The sequence below is a fragment of the Phragmites australis genome, chromosome 4 (assembly GCF_958298935.1).
Source record: "Phragmites australis chromosome 4, lpPhrAust1.1, whole genome shotgun sequence".
Taxonomy (NCBI): Eukaryota; Viridiplantae; Streptophyta; class Magnoliopsida; order Poales; family Poaceae; genus Phragmites; species Phragmites australis.
In genome coordinates this window covers 14123383-14142812 of record NC_084924.1, presented here as the reverse complement: position 1 = coordinate 14142812, position 19430 = coordinate 14123383, and the positions used below count along the sequence as shown (strand labels likewise).

General features: G+C 47.7%; 2 protein-coding genes across 3 annotated transcripts; one reads left to right on the top strand and one right to left on the bottom strand.

Moving 5' to 3' along the window:
• The first annotated feature begins 467 nt into the window (after nt 1–467).
• LOC133915766 (myosin-binding protein 7-like) lies at nt 468–3851 on the top strand. Its single transcript, XM_062359060.1, has 3 exons — nt 468–2029; nt 3296–3342; nt 3420–3851. Exons 1-3 carry the CDS (start codon nt 698–700, stop codon nt 3511–3513), a joined length of 1473 nt encoding a protein of 490 aa, XP_062215044.1. The 5' UTR covers nt 468–697; the 3' UTR covers nt 3514–3851.
• A 2859-nt stretch (nt 3852–6710) lies between these two features.
• On the bottom strand, nt 6711–17733 carry LOC133914222 (probable E3 ubiquitin-protein ligase BAH1-like 1). 2 transcript variants are annotated; one of them, XM_062357355.1, is made up of 7 exons: nt 17594–17733; nt 16694–16909; nt 15842–16086; nt 15504–15767; nt 7441–7578; nt 7131–7189; nt 6711–7035 (listed from the first exon to the last, which is right to left on the bottom strand). In XM_062357355.1, the coding sequence occupies exons 2-7, from the start codon at nt 16902–16904 to the stop codon at nt 6930–6932; spliced, it is 1023 nt and encodes a 340-aa protein (XP_062213339.1). In that variant the 5' UTR covers nt 16905–16909; nt 17594–17733; the 3' UTR covers nt 6711–6929. The 2 variants fall into 2 exon arrangements, with proteins under 2 accessions (XP_062213339.1, XP_062213340.1); XM_062357356.1 differs by having other exon boundaries at nt 16739–16909.
• Nucleotides 17734–19430: the final 1697 nt, after the last annotated feature.

Sequence of the window (19430 nt, the reverse complement as noted above, 5' to 3'; positions counted from 1 at the left end):
AACATCACGATATGTACAGGGAATCTACCCCGTCCAAATACCATCCACTCGATTCACCGTACCGTGGAAAGTACTCCCCTCATAAATATACGTTATTTTGAAAAATATTCGGTCAAATTTTTTAAAATTTAATTAGAAATAAATTTAAAATATTTAGTTTGTAATTTTAAAAATAGTATGTGTAAATTTATCTTGAACATAATTTAATAATATTGTAAATTCAATGATTTTTTATAAACATATTTGAATAGAAAATAGTGGTTAAAATAATGTATTAGAGACCGTATTATATCTAAAACAATATATATTTATGATGGGATGTAGTAATAGTAGAGTGTATTGTTTCACATGAATTATTTAGAATTTAATTAACCGAACGCAGTTTAAGATTGGGTGAAAAGAAATTAGTAGAAATGAAAAAAAGCAAGCGGGCGCAATTTGTAATCCAACTAATTTCGCATCCGGCGGGGCAGCCTCCCCGACCGACCCCACCTCGAGCTCGATCGAGCTCGAGTCTCGAGAAGGGAAAAAAGAGAGGACGAAGCGCCCAACACATCATCACCAAACTCAATCGTCGCACCACGCGCCGAGTCCAATTCCCCCCAAATCCAAACGAAGCTCTGCGCCGCGCTGCCCTGCCCTGCGCTTTGATTGCCCCAAAGCCAAACCCTCGCTTCCCGCCGCCGCCGTCCCGGTCATGGAAGAAAACCACGACCAGGACACCGACCCCCCGCCGGCCGCCGGGGGGTGGTGCCGGTGCTGCTCCGCGCCGTCTGGGGCGGCGGTGTGGCGGCGGTCCGTGAAGCGGAAGCTGGACGCGGAGAAGGGGGTAGAGGGAGAGGAGGGGGCAGCGGGGGGTCTGGCGCGGGTGGAGGCGGAGGAGGAGTGCGCGGCGCTGCGCGAGGCGGTGGCGGCGGCACAGGACGTGGCGGCGTTGCTGCGGGCTGACGTGGAAGAGGAGCGCCTCGCCGCGGCCAGCGCCGCCAGCGAGGCCATGGCCATGATGCTCCGCCTGCAGCGCGAGAAGGCCGAGGTCCAGATGGAGCTCCGCCAGTTCCGCCGCTTCGCCGACGAGAAGATGGCGCTCGATGCCGGCGAGATCGAGCACCTCCGCGCGCTCCTCGCCGGGCGCGCGCGGTGCCTCGTGCGGCTCCGCGCCAGGCTCCGCGAGTACCGGCTCCAGTGCCTCCACCTCGGCATCCCGCTCCCCGAGGGCGAAGACCTCGTCGCTCAAAACGGCGAGGAGGAAGAGGACTTATTCCTGCTCGAGGGCGAGGACGGCAACGAGGGCTACTACCCCGAGCTCCGCTGCCACGATGGGGAGTACTACTACGAGGATGTGCAGGAGGAGGATGCAGTGGTCGTCGATCTGGAGCGCCGGATCTGCCACCTCGAACACGATCAGGAAACGCACCTGCTTGAGCAGCCTCTGGAAGAGGAGGATGTCGCCCACCTTTACACAGATGAGGTGTTGCCAGAGTCATCCGGGCCGGGACGGGGCGGCCATTATGCCAACGGGATGTTACCCAAGGTGGCTATGGAAGAAAGGAGCAACCTCTATGATGATGATGAGGAGCTGCCAGAGTCTCCGGCTGCTGGATGTGTTGGTGAGGAGGAAGCAAGTGAGACTGATGGTGTTGGCAGTGCAAGTGGCAGCGGGAGCGATAGGGTATACATGATTGACAAGGTGCATCAAGGTGTGTCTGCACCTATAGCCAGGGTCCCAGAGAAGTACCAGGATGAGGCGGTGGAGCCAGACATTAAGAAGCTTTACATGAGGCTGGAGGCACTGGAGGCTGACCGGGAGTCGATGCGGCAGGCCCTTGTGGCAATGCGCACTGAGAAGGTGCAGCTTGGGCTTCTTCGCGAGATTGCACAACAGCTTGCCAAGGATGCGGCTCCATCTGGGGTGGTGCCAGGACTACACCATTCACCTGGAAAACACATTGTGGGGGTTGTAGAAAGGAGGTTCACCGAGGACAAGAAGGTGGCACTCATCAAGACATTCTCCATGGTTGCATTGTTCAAGGTATGATGCTTATTTTTGTTGATAGGATACTGATTGGTTGGTGGTAAATTGCATGTGTCAATTGATATCTTACATGCTGGACCTTGCCCTCATCTAGTAGATTATATGTAGTTATAGTTTACTAAGACTTAAGTTATGGTGGTTTTGTGCTGATTTGATATGTAAATCATTTGTAGATTCATTCATTTGATCCAGTAGGTTGCAGCTATGTAATATCTATGAACATTTTCGTGCTGAGGTTCCAAGCATATTTGTTGTAGAGTGTTTCTGCTGCAGTACATAGTGATTCCTTTTAGTGGTCTGGCCAAGTCTTAGTTCTAAATGATTTTCCTAGTCAGTTCCTAAAGATAGTAATGTTTCTGTTTTGGTAACCAATTAACCATGTTTAATATGATTATCTATGTACAACTATATTCCATGTTTTGAGTTATTAGGAGCCAAAATAGGATAGAACTGTTATTCACTGTGCTTAATTTTCATCAATTAGATTTGAATTGTAGGAAACTTACAAAATTGAAGTTTTGGTGGTTTTGTGCTATATTTAACGTAGAACATCTGTGCAGATTCAATCATTAGTAGATCAAGCAAGTGGCAAATTCGGAATATCCATCTACATTTTTCCTGCTGACTGGCTGGCTTGATTGAAAGTGTTGTTGATTGCAGCAACATAATTTATTTCTAGATATGTTTGTTAAATAAGCCCAATGAATATCACATCCAGAGTTTGGCCTTAATTAATCGATTCAATTCTGCTTGCTTTTGAACATCTGTTAGAAAAGTATTCAACACTTCAAGTTTTGGGAGGCCAAAACACAAGAGAAACTTTGTGTGCACGCCTGTAGGGTTCCTTGGTGTTCTTGATATATATGGTTGGGGCACTAGGTGGCAGTGGCTAGCTGCCTAGCTACCTGTGTACTTTCCCCTGTTCTGATTGCTTTCAACTTTAACTAAGGGGCTGTCTATTTATAGGACAACTTAATTCTTTTTTGTTAAGCATAAGTCACACTTCTTAACCATATGAAAATAACACATCAATCTCTTTACAAATCCAATGGCCATAAAAGTTAAACATTTTAAAAAGATCTGGCTACTTGTAAGTAGCAATGTAGCAAAAGCACTTAATTAAACTGCTATTTTGCACCTCATGAATGTTTTTGTGATCCTTGTGACATTCCCTTGTGCCTAGTGCCTACACTGCTTTTACTGCTCATAGAACAACAAAGTAGTTTGTTCCCAAACTTAAGTATTTGTTGTCATCATTTGCAGTGGTTCCTGACTTTATTTGGCAAGAAAAAGAAGCCATTGCAAAGCAGGTAGGAGAAACATGCTATATACTTCCTTTTATCTGTAAAGCATGGTGATATTGATTGCTTTCCTACTTGATTGATAGGTATACATTTGGCTTATCAAGTAACAATGTTGGTTTGCTCTTACTCTTGGATAAGTGCCCACGAATTCAGAAAACTCTCAGAAGAACAACGTAAAACCTGCTGGAAGAAGCAGCTGCTGTTCGATGTAAATAAATAGCTGCCAGTTGGGAAGTTGGCATCGCGTCACATTCTTTAGTGAAGGTTGGGTGGATCCGATGTTGCTTTGATTCTTTAGTGGTTGATTTTGCTTTTTTCCCCACAGGTGATGAGGATGGTTATCCGTTGATCTTGCAATTGTTCATGTCATGGAAACGTTTTTGCTTATTTCTCACCAGCAAAAGCTATATGCATGTATAGTGGGCTTGTAATACACGATGGTGGTTGGTTATTTCACTTGCTTGCAGATTGATGAGTGAATATTGACCGTTTAGCTTATGAACTTTTACTCGAAATGCTGCTCCTGCTCATACCAAGTCTGTACATGCTTATATGCTTGTATATACAGATTTGCTGCTATTGTCATGGACTGACAAATTTGATTTTTACAAAATTCCTGATCCAAACGGATGCCCTTTTTTTGGTGGAACATGGAGCCCTACTAAAAAGAGTGGCATACGAAAATCTACTGAAATGCTACGTGGAAATTAATACAGGTAAGGAGCTACCGTAGTACTCATGTTCACACTTCTGACGGGAACCCTAAATTCTAGGATAGCTGAAAGAGAAAAGGCTGTTAACGTGAAATGTTTTGTACTTGCCGGTGTTTTTAGGATTCAGAAAAATAGTTAAAAACAGGTAAAATGGATTTCGCTCTACATATTAAAATGCATCACATTCCAACACTTGACTTTAACTTTTACAAACAAGGAACACATCAATAAAATCAATAGCTAGGTAAATACAACGGCTTACATCATTCCAAACTACAATGGAAGGAACGAAGGAATTGGTTAAGGGTATGTTTGGCTCATAGTTATCTTTACTACTTAAAAAACACATAGTATTTTCTTCTCGTGATCTGTCTCTTCACTTCCTGCTCACATGCTGACAGGTGGCCCTCCCAATCTCCTACCCCACGATCCTGCTCCCGAGACCCCCTCGGGTTTCGATCTGCCCTCGTATTGCGCCGTCGCCTCCTCCTCCCCTCTCAACCCAGCGTCGCCTCTTCCTCCCCTCCCCTCCCAACGCCGCCGCCTCCTCTCCTCCGTACCATTGCGTCGTCGCCTCCTCCTCCCCTCCCAACCCAGCGCTGTCGCCTCCTCCTCCTCCCCTCCCATCCTAGCGCAGCCGCCTCCTCACCTCACCTCTTGGTGCCGCCTCGTGCCCTGTTCTCCCCCCTCCCCTCCCCTCCCTAGTGAAGCCATCGCTCTCGCGTGCGCCTCTCCTCCTCGCAGGCGGCGCCGGTGTCGCCTCTGCTCGCGTCCAGCTCTGACCCTGATGGCGGCTACTACTTCGCCACGCAGGTGAGATTTCTCTCGCGAATTCACCGCTCCGAGGAAGTAGATCGCGATCAGTGATGGAGAGCCCCACGAAGGAGGAGGCTGGCGGGGAGCTGGTGATGGAGATCGAGTCATCGGTCACGGCAGAGGACTAGCGCCGCGCGCTCTCCTATGTCGTGCCTTCTGTCGTCGTCGTCGTCCGCACCACCGCGTTGCGCGCCTTCAATACCGAGGTCGCAGGCGCCAGCTACGCCACGGGATTCATCATCGATAAGTCTTGCATCATCATCCTCACCAACAGCCACATCGACAAGCCTGGTAGGAGCAGCCTCCTTCCCACTTACCTCGACGTCCCCTCGTCATGTATTCGTATGATTTGTGAATGATTCATGTGCTGTTGTCGCTGTGGTGGTCGCGGAAGAGATCCCTGTGTATCCTTTGTACAGAGATCCTGTGAGTGTATATTCTACTTGATTCCATTTTATTCTATTTGATTTTGTTTTTCCCACGCTAATGGCACAATGTTAACCCAAAATTTCCCCCTCTTCTCTCAAAACAGGTACACGATTTTGGTTTTTTTAGCTATGATCCAGGTGCCATCAAGTTCCTCGAGTACGATGAGATTCCGCTAGCACCTGAAGCAGCATCTGTCGGGTTAGAAATCCGGTCATCGGCAATGACAGCGGCGAAAAGGTATCCCTGAATGCTAGCTTACTCTCTTTCTGTTGTGAACTCTCCCGTGTAAGTATAATGCATTGCAAGGCTCATGTTAGCCACGACAGCCCACAACAATTCTGTATTGGTTTAAGGGAACAAGGCATTTTAAATTGCTCTCGACCAAGACTTACTGCTTTAGCCTTTCTTTTTTTTGTGCCCTGTGAAACAAATCTTTTGGGCTTGCAAAATTTAAACCTTATGTTTTATGAAGCAAAGATCCAATGTATCCTACAGTCCATGAAAACCTCTTTGGTCAAATCTTAAATTCTTGATTGCTACATTTTGACATCTGAAAGAATGATCCCATCTTTAAGATAAAGAGAAACCTTTGGCAAACATTGTGACTGATGAGCTTGCGAGAGTTCGGCATTTGAGGAAAAGGACAGTGCATGCACCAACCTCTTACATGCTGTGAGCACAGTACATTCACACATTTTCTCTGCCTAGAATGACATGTGAATATTTAGACGTCAGTTAGATGAACGGTATGTGAAAGTATAATTGCTTTGATTTCAATCTTTTTTCATCCTGAGACCAGGCCTTTCCATCACAAAGAAGTAGTTTTACTTGTTAGCATTTGGTTGGTCCAGAAGAAGCCTATTTAACAAGCTGGCATGTAAACAGAATATAGGTGCGAGCCAAATAACTATTCATATCAAAACATTTGGCATGCCAAGCTAAAAGAAGTAACTTGGAACAAGTTTTATTTCATACTAAATTGTCAATTATTGAGCTGTGAGGTTGATTTCTATTCAAGGTTGATTCATAATTGTTTATGAATATTCTACATCTAAATTTCCAATCGTTGCTGTGCTAATTAAGCTGATGGCGACACATGTTGCAGTGTTAAAATATTGAGTTCTCGTTGCAACGCATGGACACAATACTAGTAGATGGCTACATTTTGTCACATCTAAAGTTAGTCAAGTTTAACCATCTTAGACAACAGTTTGGTTTGCAGCTACAGTTGTGGCATAGATTTTTTTCCTGTTGCTGAGGCCCCACATGTGAGAGACTCAGAAAAGTGTGTCAAGATTTTGTTAGACAGCTTAAGGCGTGATGATGATTTTTTTTTTTTTTTTTTTTGCCACAAGTGTGGTAGCTTAGACAAAAATATTTAGCAAGCTTAGATATTCTCAGACTATGAAACAAACATGCTCTAAATCTAGTCGTTCTTCCAAATCTGAACCAGGTCGAGAACAACAGAATGCAATGGATTTGGCTTGCTTCTTCCAGGGCTCAAATAAAGTGACCTCGGCTATGTCAATCTGTAATCAGCTAGAGAAGTATCCATGCTTGAGCTTTGACGGCCATCTGCATCTTGATGATTATTGACAAATTTAGCGTTATAAATGAATTGGTATGATTGTAACTTCAGATCCCCATTGATAGCATCGCCTGTGAGTCCCAGTATTCTTTGGATTGCTTCACCATCTCGGTTCGTTCTTCGCGCAGTCTCTGCCTCCAGCTATCTTTGTCCCTGGTTAAACAAGATATGCAAAATTAGATCTAGAAAATATATGCGATCTTTCCATAATTCCTGTTAAACAAGAAAAGTAGGTTAAATCCCAGTACCTTGTTTTGAGGAGCAATTCAAGTTCAGTCATATGCACGGCATGGCCAAACACACCAACCTGAAGGCCATCAAAGCCAAATCATTACCATGGAAGTTGAAGCAGCGTACGGAATACAGCTTTCATTATTTAGCACTAGCAGTAGTTCTAGTATGAAAAACAAGTTGGTTAGCATGAAAGGTAAGATAACTTATAGGTGATGTAGCAAAGGCGATCCAAAAGAAAACATATCAGAAATGGAAGATAAGTTCCACTGGAACAAGGAGATTGATCAACAATAATGTTGACGGCAAGCAGGATTGCTCACATACCGCTCGGCAAACAGGGCACTTGGCCTCCGGGGGTGCAGACTTAACACCTTGGAAGATGTAGACCGAAGCAGCACGACATGCACAAGCTTTGCAGAAGAGATGCCCACAGCCAAGAGCATACGGGTTGAACAAAGTGTCCTGTACAAATGGTATATTGTAAGTCAAAAATCAGCATAGATGTATGGTGTATTCTACTACATCTATTCTCTTTTAAATGTCATTTTAATCTTTGACACACAGAACAAAATTGCACTAAATTCTTTCATATATGATATGTTTAGCCCTCTTGATTTCTTCAACATTCAATTAATAACACATAAACCATCAATCCACTACACTTATTGAATTAAAACTCAACTTTTCGATAGTCTTTAATATGAGCTCTCCAGTAAAATATCACCTTAAAAAACTAAAATGACATCTATTTAAGAATAAAATTAAATTATTAAAACAACATCTATTTGAGAACAGAGGTAGTAACAAAATTAAGAAAAATTGCCATACAATGACAACATCTAAAGTTTCCCATTAGAGGGTTACTTTTCATCCTCTGCAAGCTTTCCTACCAAAAATTTCTTTTTTCTCGAACGCGCAAGAGAGTTGTATGTCATTATATTAAAATTTGAGAAACTTCAAGAATAGTGCCGTACCAATGGCCGGGTTAGGTTTTACAAGAGCCTTCGCGCTACAAACTATTTGTACAACCCCGGCCTAACAACTCAACCCAACAAAGTACGCAACTATAGCTCCTCCGAGGCACCAAAGCCGCCCTTCCTCGATGATCTCCCGAAGCAGACTGCTGACAGAGGGGCGAGCGCCATCAAAGACGCATCGGTTGCGCAGCTTCCAAATCGACCAAGCCACAAGGATCACCTAGGAGTTCAGGCCCTTTCGGATTTCCTTTGAAGCCATGTGCTGCGCACGGCTCCACCACCATTGAAAGGCGCCGTCATCAGCTCCCAGGGTCAACTCTTGCAAACCAATCCGCTGAAGTGCATGGAACCAAACCTCTCTAGAGAACACATAATTTGTAAGGAGATGCGGCACTGTTTCTGCTGTTTGATCACATAGAGGGCAACTCTGCGGGTGTTGCAAGCCTCGACGCCCGAGACGGTCCACTGTCCAACATCTATTCAACGTGGCTAGCCAAATGAAGAACTTGGCCCTTAGCGGTGCCCATGTCTTGTAAGGCTCAAAACTGATAGCACCTGTGAAGAACTGGCGATATGCCGAGCGTGTCGAGAACATTCTTGAGGTCGATGGTGACCACAAATGTTGATCAGGGCACCCGAGTTGCAGGATAGTCCCCTTCACCACATCCCACACTTGGAGATACTCGAACAACGCCGGTGTGGTCAAGCTACCACTGATATCTCAAATCCAAGCCCGGTTCTGTGAGGCATCGAACACCGTACGCTTAACAATGGCCCACTTCGCTACAAAAGGAAGCAAGGATGGCACCATATCCTTCAAGGAGCGACCAAGGAGCCATCTATCCGACCAAAGCAAAGTCGACCGACCATCTCCCACCGTGGACAACAAAGATAGCGCAAACATCGCCTGGGCATTTGCATGAATAGCAGTTCCAAAGGATGCCCATGGGCGATCTGGCTGTGTTTTCAGTAGCCATAGGCATCGCATTCGAAGGGACCAACTTAGGAGCTCAAGGTTATGTATGCCAAGGCTTCCGAGGTCCAAAGGCCGACACACTTGACTCCAGGCAACAACAAAAGTCCATCGTGAACTTGCTTTCTACCTTTCCAGAGGAAAGCCCTCTATCTCTTATCAAGGGCCTTGAGCACCCACCTCGGCACCTCCAGGGCAAGGAGCGTATAGATGGGGATTGCCATGAGGACGACACGAACCAAGATAGATCTCCCAGCGGTATTGAGCAAGCCCGCTTTCCATCCCAGTAGCAAGTCATCAAACTTGTCGATGAGCGGCTGCAAATCAGCTCTGCACAGCTTGCAAGTCGACAAAGGTAAGCCCAAATATTTGCAAGGAAAACTGGCAACCGTGCATGGCATTTTCGCTCTGACGAGCTCAAGATTAGAATCTCGGCATTGAATTGGAATGATGGAGGTCTTGAGCATGTTGGTTTGCAATCTAGACGCCTCGCTGATGGAGCAAAGATGGCTTTGGTCAATTAGATGTCGTTGGTCGTCGGATGAATAAATAACACGATGTCATCCGCATACATAGAGAGCAGGTGGCCAATGTTCCTCTTGGCCAATGGGTGCAGCAGACCCTCCATCGACGCCTTGAAGAATAAAGAGTTCAACACATCCATTACTAGGATGAAAAGCATCGGTGACAGCGGATCACCTTGACGGAGGCCACGACGGTGTTCAATAAACTCCCCCGAGCAACCATTGAGCAGAACACGCGTTGAGGAGGATGCCAACAATACACACATCATGTTCCTCCAACGATGACCGAACCCCAGGTGGTCCAGCACTTCCAATAGAAACGGCCAGGAGAACGAGTCGATGACCTTTGTAATGCCGAGTTTGAGAAGTATCCGAGGCAACCTTTGGTTGTGAAGAAACTTTGCCATTTGCTGGAGTAGAAGAAAGTTGTCATGAATACAATGCCCTTTGATGAATGCACTTTGATTGACTGAAACCATTGATGGGTGCTTCGGCGCAAGACGGTTCACGAGAATCTTAGCGACCAACTTCGCAAAGCTATGAACCAAGGCGACCGGTTTGAAGTCTCGCACATGTTCAGCGTCCGACACTTTGGGGATGAGAACCAGGAAGGCCGAGTTCACAAGGTGTCGCTTTCTGGCATCACCGTCGTGCAAAGCATGCAGTGCCTCAAGGACATCTTCTTTGATTATGAGCCAACATTCTTTGCAGAAACAACCCGTGAATCCGTCCAGACCTGGTGCCTTGTCCGATGGCAATTACTTTATAGTTTCCCACGCTTTAGAATCTTCAAATGGCTAGGGCAACTAGATCATAACCTGCCTAGTGAAACACTTGAAGGCGAAGAATAGAGTGTCTTTGGTGCGGGGTGCCAAATAAATCGTTGTAGTAATCCCACACGGCCTGTGCATTATCATTATGGGAGGTCAACACTTGCTCATCAACCTTGAGCCTAGCCATGAAATTCTTTCGTTTTCGATAGTGGGCATGTAGATGAAAGAAGTGTTGGTGTCCCCATCTTGTAGCCAAGAAATCCGTGACCGGGAGTGCGCTATTTTGCGCTTGAGGTAGGCCAGAGCCAAGCAGTGCTTCTTGAGATGACAGGCAGCCAAATCTCCAGGCTGGACAAGGGGCGCCTGTCCTATGCAATGTCTAGCCAAGTGGAGTTGGGAGTTCACGTTACCGAGCTTCTGCTGGCTCCAAGCCTGAAAGTCCTGGGCAAGGCCACCAAGTTTCAGGGCTAATCGATGAACTGGGCAAATGGTCTCCACCGGAGATGACCAGGCACGCAGCACCACGTCATGGAACCCCTCGAGAGCGGGCCAGAAGCTCTCAAAAAGGAAGCGTGCTTTTCCCTTGATATTGTCTCTCGGTCCGAAGATGAGAGGGTAGTGATCAGGGACACCACCCGTGGAGCTCTGCAAGAGGCAATCCAGAAAGAGGTCCTCCCACTCGACAGTGCAGAACACGCGGTCCAGGTGCACCAGGGTCCGTGAGGAACGCTCGTTCGGCCAAGTGTACCTTCTACCCAGGAGCTCGAGCTCAAGGTCATCCAAGAGGTGGCGAAAATGTCCCATCATAGCACGATTGACATTGTTGTTGTTCTTGTCCGCCGACCTATATATTAGATTGAAATCACCGGCCACAACCCACGATCTCGGGCAGACCGAGCGGGCATCACGAAGCTCCTGATGGAATTGTATCTTCTCTGCATCTAGCTGTGAACTATACACACATGTGAACCACCAAAGGCGATTGTCCACATTCATGAACTGAACCAATATGGAGAAGGAATCAACCTAGGAGGAGATGGCGGTGCACACACTTCCTCGCCAAGCCATCAAGATACCTCTGGGCGACCCATTAGTCGGCAACACCACATGGTGTTCTAATTCAGAGCCAAGGGTGGAGAGTAGGATTGAAGTAGACATGGCTGCTATCTTCGTCTCTTGGAAACAAACGATGTTCGGCCTTGTAGCTCCTACAACCTCACACACCAAGTCACGGAGCGATAGCTTGTTTAGGCCACAAACGTTCCAAACCATGATACTTGCGACATCCATTAGGAAAACAATAGAAAACGCAACCAGTCTCACAATACAAACAACCAGAACAATCAGCACATAACCTCAAGAAAGTCAGTGGAGTGGACTTCCTTGATATTCGGCATGACCTAACCAAACAGCGTGGCTAGAGCAACCAAGTGAGCGCAGGAGAGAGGTCTGTCGAAAAGGCTCGCATACTTGTCATGTGCCTCCTGTTTGATGGACTCCCACTCAGCGATGATCCCTAGTTTCTTCATGAGGACAAACTGCACTTGACAGACCGCATTGTCCTTAGGTGCACAACCATAGCCCGCCAACTAAGAACTTTTCCTGGAGAGGACCGTAACTGTTGCCGACGTCTTTGCTCGGCGTTTGGGCATGTGCTGCGTATGGAGCACCGCGGTTGTTGGTGAGGACAATCAAGTACACTCAAAGTACGGGTTGCACTCGCTTTTCGATCAACCAACAGCGGAAGTAGTGTGCAGTCATTTTGACCGGAAGACATCGACTCGGATTTCTGTCTGATCATTGAATTATCCGAGCAAGTAAATCACCCTTCGCTTCATTTGAAGGCGAGAAAGGCGAGGGCGGTAGAGACACCACCAACAACGTTGGTAAGATAGTCGGCGCTGGCCCCGGCAGTGCAGGCACAGAAGTCGTGCATGATCGGCGCCTTCGATACACCAGATGACAGGACCTAGAAGGGTAAACACAGAGAGAGTGGGCCAAAGGCAGGATCGGCTCATGATCATCGACATTGATGCAATGGCTAGAGGCCATGACCTCGGATGCTAGAAGGGCCGTTGGAGGCGTGTCCAAGGCCAACTCGACCATGAGGGTAAAAGGCCCAGACAAGCCCACGCCAGGGGATAGGGCAAGGGGGGTTTCAACGAAGACCACGATCCTGCCAAGACCGCCTGACGCTATCCGCGCAGGCTTGCCACCCGAGTTCACCAGAGGTAGTGGAAGGGGGTTGCATGTGATTCCCTAAGGATTTGAACTCAGGCCGAAACCGAAGTCAGTCACCAGCAGACCTCCCATAGCGGCGTTTCTAGGGGTGGCAGTGCAGTGGCTTTGCAAGATTCCTGTTGGCCCTGGCGCATGAACCGGCAAAGACCTCTCCTCCACCATTGGATCCCAGGCCAACAACTGAGGGGCGACGCAATGGATGACCAAAGGCTCTGGCTCCAGCGAGGCCATGTGACGCCAAGGCCTAGTACTGAGTGAGCTTCTGCGACCATAGGATCAAGGAAAATCGAGGGCAGCAACTAATGCATCACGAAGTCAAGGTCTTGCAGAAGCTTTTCAGGTGCCCTGCTGCGCCCATGAATCGTTGCACGCGACCCAATGATTGAACGTCTAAAATGGAGTGGCCCTACTGGGACCAGGTTCGCTCCAGCATGCAAGAGCGGCCAGGATGATCCATCCGTGTCAACGGCGAGGAAGGGGTACATATTGCGCGCCAGTGGTGGAGGACAACGATGCCCCACCCATAGCACCTGGGCAATCGGCACTCGCACTTGCGGTGTCACCTCTCGCTGGTGGGTCTTCAAATCTTGTGCGTTTCGACCATGGATTGGACCGGCCGCGCTGCTTGAAACAGGGGTAGTCGTCGCCGTCGCTATCCCAATTGTCTGGTGGAGTACCACCATTAGAGGAATCCGATGGCGAGCACCAATCTTGGATCTCTCTAATGTGGATCACCACCCTATAGCGGAGAAAGGGCTTCTTGGAGTGGATTATGTCCTCTGTGCGTAGAAAAAGACCTCGCTCCACGTATTCTTCCATCGGCTCAAGCACGACCAGGGTGACCTCTGCTGGAATGAGATTCAGATCAATACACCATGCAACCACACAAAAGGTACCCATGTCTTCCATGGCAACGGTGGCTGGAGTCGGCTGAAGGACGATGCAGGAGGAGCTTAAAATGTTCTCAACCATGGAGAGACGCCAAGCATGAGGTGGTATCCCACGGAGCTAGACTAGAACATGGAACCGCATCATCCCCACGATCACCGCGGACTGATGCATCCATGGCCTGAAACGCAGTTGGAACGGCGATCCAGCATGCATGGAGGAGAGGAGGACGAGATTGCGGGTCCTCCTATCACAGAAGAGGATGAGAATGTCTTTAAGGTGACCACGCCGGACCGAGAACTCACCAACCTCAATAGAGAAGGAGGACATGAGGAGCGACGTAACCTAGTTTGAAGTCGCCAGCGGCCTAGTGCCCACCACCAACGCCCACCAGCGCAAGGGAAAGCTCAGCCTCATCTTGAACAAGGTCCGCGGAGCGGGGGACGAGGCAACACTAATTGCGTGGCCGTTGCTCGGGGGGTCGAAGAACTGACCCGGTAGGTGATGGAGTAGAGCCAACGAATGGCGGTGTCGAGGACGGGGACACGACCACACATATAGGAGGAGGAGAAAAAATGCGACTTGTAGACTGGGAAGCGGTCGACGGCGTGAGAGATGCCTCCAACGATGGCCTCTGGGATACTAGAGCAGACGTCCCAGCCACAGATGGGGGCACCGGAAGTGGAGGGGGAGTGCGACGAGGCACCCAGGATCGCCGTCCAGGTGCGGTAGGTGGGGGGATGAGCGACCTTGAGACAGATCTAGGAACGACACGAGGACGCCTACAAGAATGCGCCTGGGGTCCTTCCTGCCTGCATCGCATGTAGCGCGATGTGTTCCGGCAAGCAGTCGCCACATGGTCCGTGGCGAGGCAGTTGAATCATCTTCCCACCAGGTCTGCGGGCACCAGACATGAAATCGATGATGGCTGAGTGTGCGGGGCCCGATTCCCGCGCCTCCGCCTCTTTACAACCTGCTACCAACCATCTTCAACATCCACCATGCGATGCGAGGGCTGGCAAGACGAAGGAGGTTGGGAGCTCGACAGGGGAGGGGGCACCTGAGGCAGAGGACGCAGGTTCTCTGCCCATTGGGCTACATCAAGGAACCCCATGAAAGGAGACAGCTGACCTTGATGAACCGTCGGTAGGGTGGAAACACATGTCGCGACCAGGTTAGACGAAGGCCTACTTGACGACGGCCCGCCGGAGAAAGTAGTTAAGGCGGACAAAGGCTGAACAACATCCATTTTGGCAAGTCACCCCCAGGGAGCGAGGGCTCGGCCATCGAAGAAAACGGAGTAGCAAGGGGATTGAGAGAGGGCGGCGAGGACCCACGTGGGGAGGGTGGAGATGGAAGGGCTGGGATCGCCGGGCGAGAAGGGCTCTCTCTCACTCACTCTCTCATCTCACATGTAATACCAAAAATTTCTTGAGAGACCATCTTCTTCTTTCATTTGGGTGCAGTTTGTTTACTAAGCTAACCTCACTTTGGATTTACTAAAACAATAATGCATCAAAAGGTTGAAGACACTTTATTAAGAAGATGGAAAACAACGTGCTATACATATGCACAGAGCAGAAAATGTATACTTATGCAACAACATTGCTTGCTTATGTCAACTCACTATCAGTGTTACCTGGACACTTGTGTCCAAATTTTTTGCCAAATCAGACACCCTGAATCTGAGTTGGATTCCAACACTTGTGTTGAATTCTGAGTTGTATTTCGCGGGTCTAAATTTTCTTTGCCGAATCAGACACCCAAATCCAAGTCGGATTCCAACACCCGTGCCCGTGTCCAAGCAACACTGCTTGCTATATAGTAACATGAGGTTGCTAGTGCATTTTAGAATGCAGTGGTAAAAGGCACACATGACAGAAATTGCGCGACTGCAAAAATAAAATGGTTAAATCTAGCTACTTGTATACTTAGGTACAACCAGGCCACTCTTTTAGCTCTAAGATATTTATGATGCAACGAAAATGGAGGTTAAAGAAAAATATCTCACCAAGCAAACCGGACAAGTTAGGGTGTACTCATACTTCAGAGTTTCAGATATAGCCATTGTCAGTAGTGGCTGTGCTCCTGTCGGGTCACAGGAAAAATTATTGAAGAATCCACTCTTGAAGAACCCTCCAGGTTCATCAGCATCTGAATCATCACAGTTGAGTTGGAAAGCACCCAGCTCTATCAGCCAAGGTGACTGCAACAGTTCGATATGCTCAGTTTGCATCTTGCTCTTGAAATCTCTACCACTCACAGAGCCATGTATCTGCAAGATTAACCATATAAATAAGCTCAAAGACCTTGAACATGTATTATGACGATCAGGAGATCAACACATACCTTGTCATATTTCTTGAGAATTTTGCGAATAGCAATAGCATTCATTGTCACATAATTGAGAAGCATTCTGCCTTCTTGAACCATGATTTGTTGATCATCTGTAAAACACTGCCTAACACGCCATACGTAGCGTTGTAATCCTGAATGGAGATGAAGATGGAGGAGGCGTTTTACTCTAGAGCTGAAACAGCCTGCTATTTCAGATGCCTCCTTGATGAGTTCTGTAAAGAACATCTGATCGCACACTGAACAAGAAAGATATTAAAAGTCAGAATCACAGTAGCGCAGGTTGTAAGACAAGTTGAACAAAATCAAGAGAATTAGCAAAGTCTAATGTTAATGACCTCAAGGAAAGTAAATTATTCTAGTAACACTATGTAGTTCCAGGCTTCCAGCTATGAAATTAAATCATCGGGAGTATATGCTTCACAGTTACGTCAAAAAGACAACTAAAATTGCCTCCCGTATAAAATTATTAATCTTTTAGAAGCAGAGAACCCAGCTGTACAAAAAGAAATATGACTATCTTATTCTTTCACTGAAGGAAATATTGACTATTGGCATCTTTTGTGGTTCTTATAATTTGCATGTCATAACTAGTAAGCTAACATATTCATACATACAGAGTGCAGTGACCCTAAATCTCGTTATATCTAGTCGGTGTCAAAATCGATTCGTTTTTTCTTGTAAAAACACGATTATTTGGTTAGATTTTTTTAGTTGTAAATAAAATCACATGTTGGATCGGAGTATCAACTAATATGCAAATGCAAAAGGGATGATTGTCAACTATGAAAGAAAGATGAAGGAATTATGCATTGTCTGCCTTGTTGGACTAAAGGTTGGGCATACATCCGCATGAGTTGCATTCGCAGACATCTGAAGATTCATCGTTACCCTCCTGCTGCTCATCACCATTTGTGCCATCTGCTTGCAGTGAGCGACCAACTCGACATCTCTTCAAGACCTTCTTGAGGCGTTTGTATTCTACATGGGAACATTTCCCTAGGTACTTGTCCTGCTCCGCCCGGAGATACTCCTCAAATGTCGCACCAAATTTCATCTTGTCTGCAGAAAAATCCTGATCATTTAGCTATAGCCATGCAATCTTGAGGAGATTAGGCACTCCATTATGAGATGCTAACAACAAAATAAATACAGCAGAGTAATTAACCGCATTATGCCATATAATGAACATGAAAAAAAATGTTTCAGTTGTATTTAATACCAATGCAATAACCATTCGATTTATTTCAACTCCAAAATAAGAATAATTTTTAACAAGGAAAATGCATTCTCTTCCAGAATACTTAAATGTGATCAAAATAAGCCTTGCATGCGTGATTTAACTGATACAGATAATTGTGATATACAAAAGAATACATTTTATAGAATCCAAATTGCAATGGATTAAAACAAGAAAAAATGGTAACGCGTAGATCATAAAAGTGTAAAAATTCCGGTACTAGAAAATGTAACAGAAAATTCCGCAAGAATCGAATCGACGAGGTAGAAGAGAATGCGTGGTTTCAAATTTTTCATTGCCGGCTTTTCACGTGGGGATTTGGATTCGGGAAGGGAAGGCCTGGAGCTAGGGCGAACGACTTTGGAATCTTTGATCGCTCACGCGGCGCGCTAGCGCAACAGCAACATCCTAAACCGGGACCAGATCCCGGCGACCGCGACGACCAGAATAGACGCCATTACTTTCCCCACGGAACGATCGAGTTGAGCGGCGGCGCGTGGGATTACCTGCATGGATCAGAAGAGCGCGCAGGGCAGGAATCAGGAGTCAAGACTGCCGCAGTGCAGAGGCGGCGCGCGGCGGCCGCAGCGTCGCGTCGGCGGGTGGAGGCGCTCGTGCGCCGCTCTTGCTTGCGCTCGAATCAAACCCCCCCCCCCCCCCCTTCTCTCTCTCTCCAGCTGCCAGGCCAGGCCAGGCCACCTCCGGCTCCGCGGAGAGCGCCCGGGCTCTGGGGCTTTTCCCACCTAGAGGAGACAGAAGGTCGGCGGCAGGGCCCACCTACCCGGGAGGCGGCCTTTTCCTCCCCTTCCTTAGTGCGTAGGTTGAATCATTTGCTTCCCAATTCGGACGGCTGCTATGTGAATCGAATGGAATGGTATGGAACGCGTAGGCGTTGGTGACGCTTTTAGGCATAGTACGAAAAGTCAAGTGTCGGACCGTGAACAGTGGTTGAACCGGGGTCTAATAATATTAACATTTCTAGGGAAAATAATAAGAAATCTAGTATTTATATGTAATTTATAAGTAATCACTAGGCGATTGCTCTCACTTGTTACATCACCTTTATTGTTATGGGAGAGTTGGGACGGCAACACCCAAGTTTTTACCCTCATGGCCTCGTAAAAAGGACCAACACGGCATGTTTGTCTTTCGTCTTCTTGAGCACATCATCGTCGATGGGCTCACACTGTTAAGTCGATGTGTCATTGTGTGTGCGTGCGCCCAGTGAAGTCTTGGTGCGTGTCTACGACTCTACGCACTACGCGGTGAGGCTGCCCAATGGAGTAGCAGAAGCGAGCACACTACAGCAAAAGGGAGAGGCATTTCGGTCGATTGGTAAGCCCGTGACATCACCAAGTCGTGTTGGCTCCGTCAGTTTTGCATCCAGGGTGCAACCCCGCAACAAGTGCTCCATGGACCAATGCATCTTTTTTTGGTTTCTCCTGTACCATCACCATTACAGCAGAACACCTCATCAGTGCCGGTTCTAAAATCTCATCAGTGCCGATTTTGGAATCGGCACTCCACAAGTGGTACTGATAGTCGGAGACTATCAGTGCCTGTTATGCACCCGGCACTGATTTCTAGAGAATAAAAAAAAGAGAATTGGTGGCGGCGGGAGCGGCATCCGAGTCGGCTCCCGTCGCCGCTGCCTGATTCAACATCACACAATGAATCGATTCAATCACACAAACCGACTCAACATCACAAAAAATGATCCAACATCACACAAACTGATTCAACATCAGCCCAATGAATTGATTCAATCACACAACTCCGCCCTGGATCCCTCCGCCATCCTTGTTGACGCAGTTGAACATGACCGCCGCCAGTGATGCGAAGATCCCTGCAAAACCCCACGCCCAACGAAATCACACCCATCAACTCCGGAGAGAGAGGCGCTCGAGAGCACAGGTTGCGCATGGAGGAGAGCCGGAACTTGAGCAGATCGAGATGATCAACTAACCTGGGAAATAATCTGGTCGATTGTGTTGGCAAGGGGCCAGATCGAGAGCATCTGCGCTCGAGGCCGCCCAACAAGGTGCACTGCGAGGGGACGAAGCCGATGAGTGGGATGCCGATGACGGTGACGCGGCACGCACTGGCGTGGATGAGGCCCTGGATCTAGATCCCGTCGGACGCGGCACCAGGAGGCGGGCGTAGGAGGTGTGGCCCAAGGACTAGATCTCTGAGGCCCAGCTCTAGATCCCACCGGACTCGGGGGATTTGGATCGGGAGGGTGGTCGGAGAGAAGAGGGAGAGATGGGGTAGAGACTAAGTGCTTGAGGGGAGAAACTGAATGCGTGCGCTTGAGGATAAGGTCGAGACCGAGCAGAGCGGACG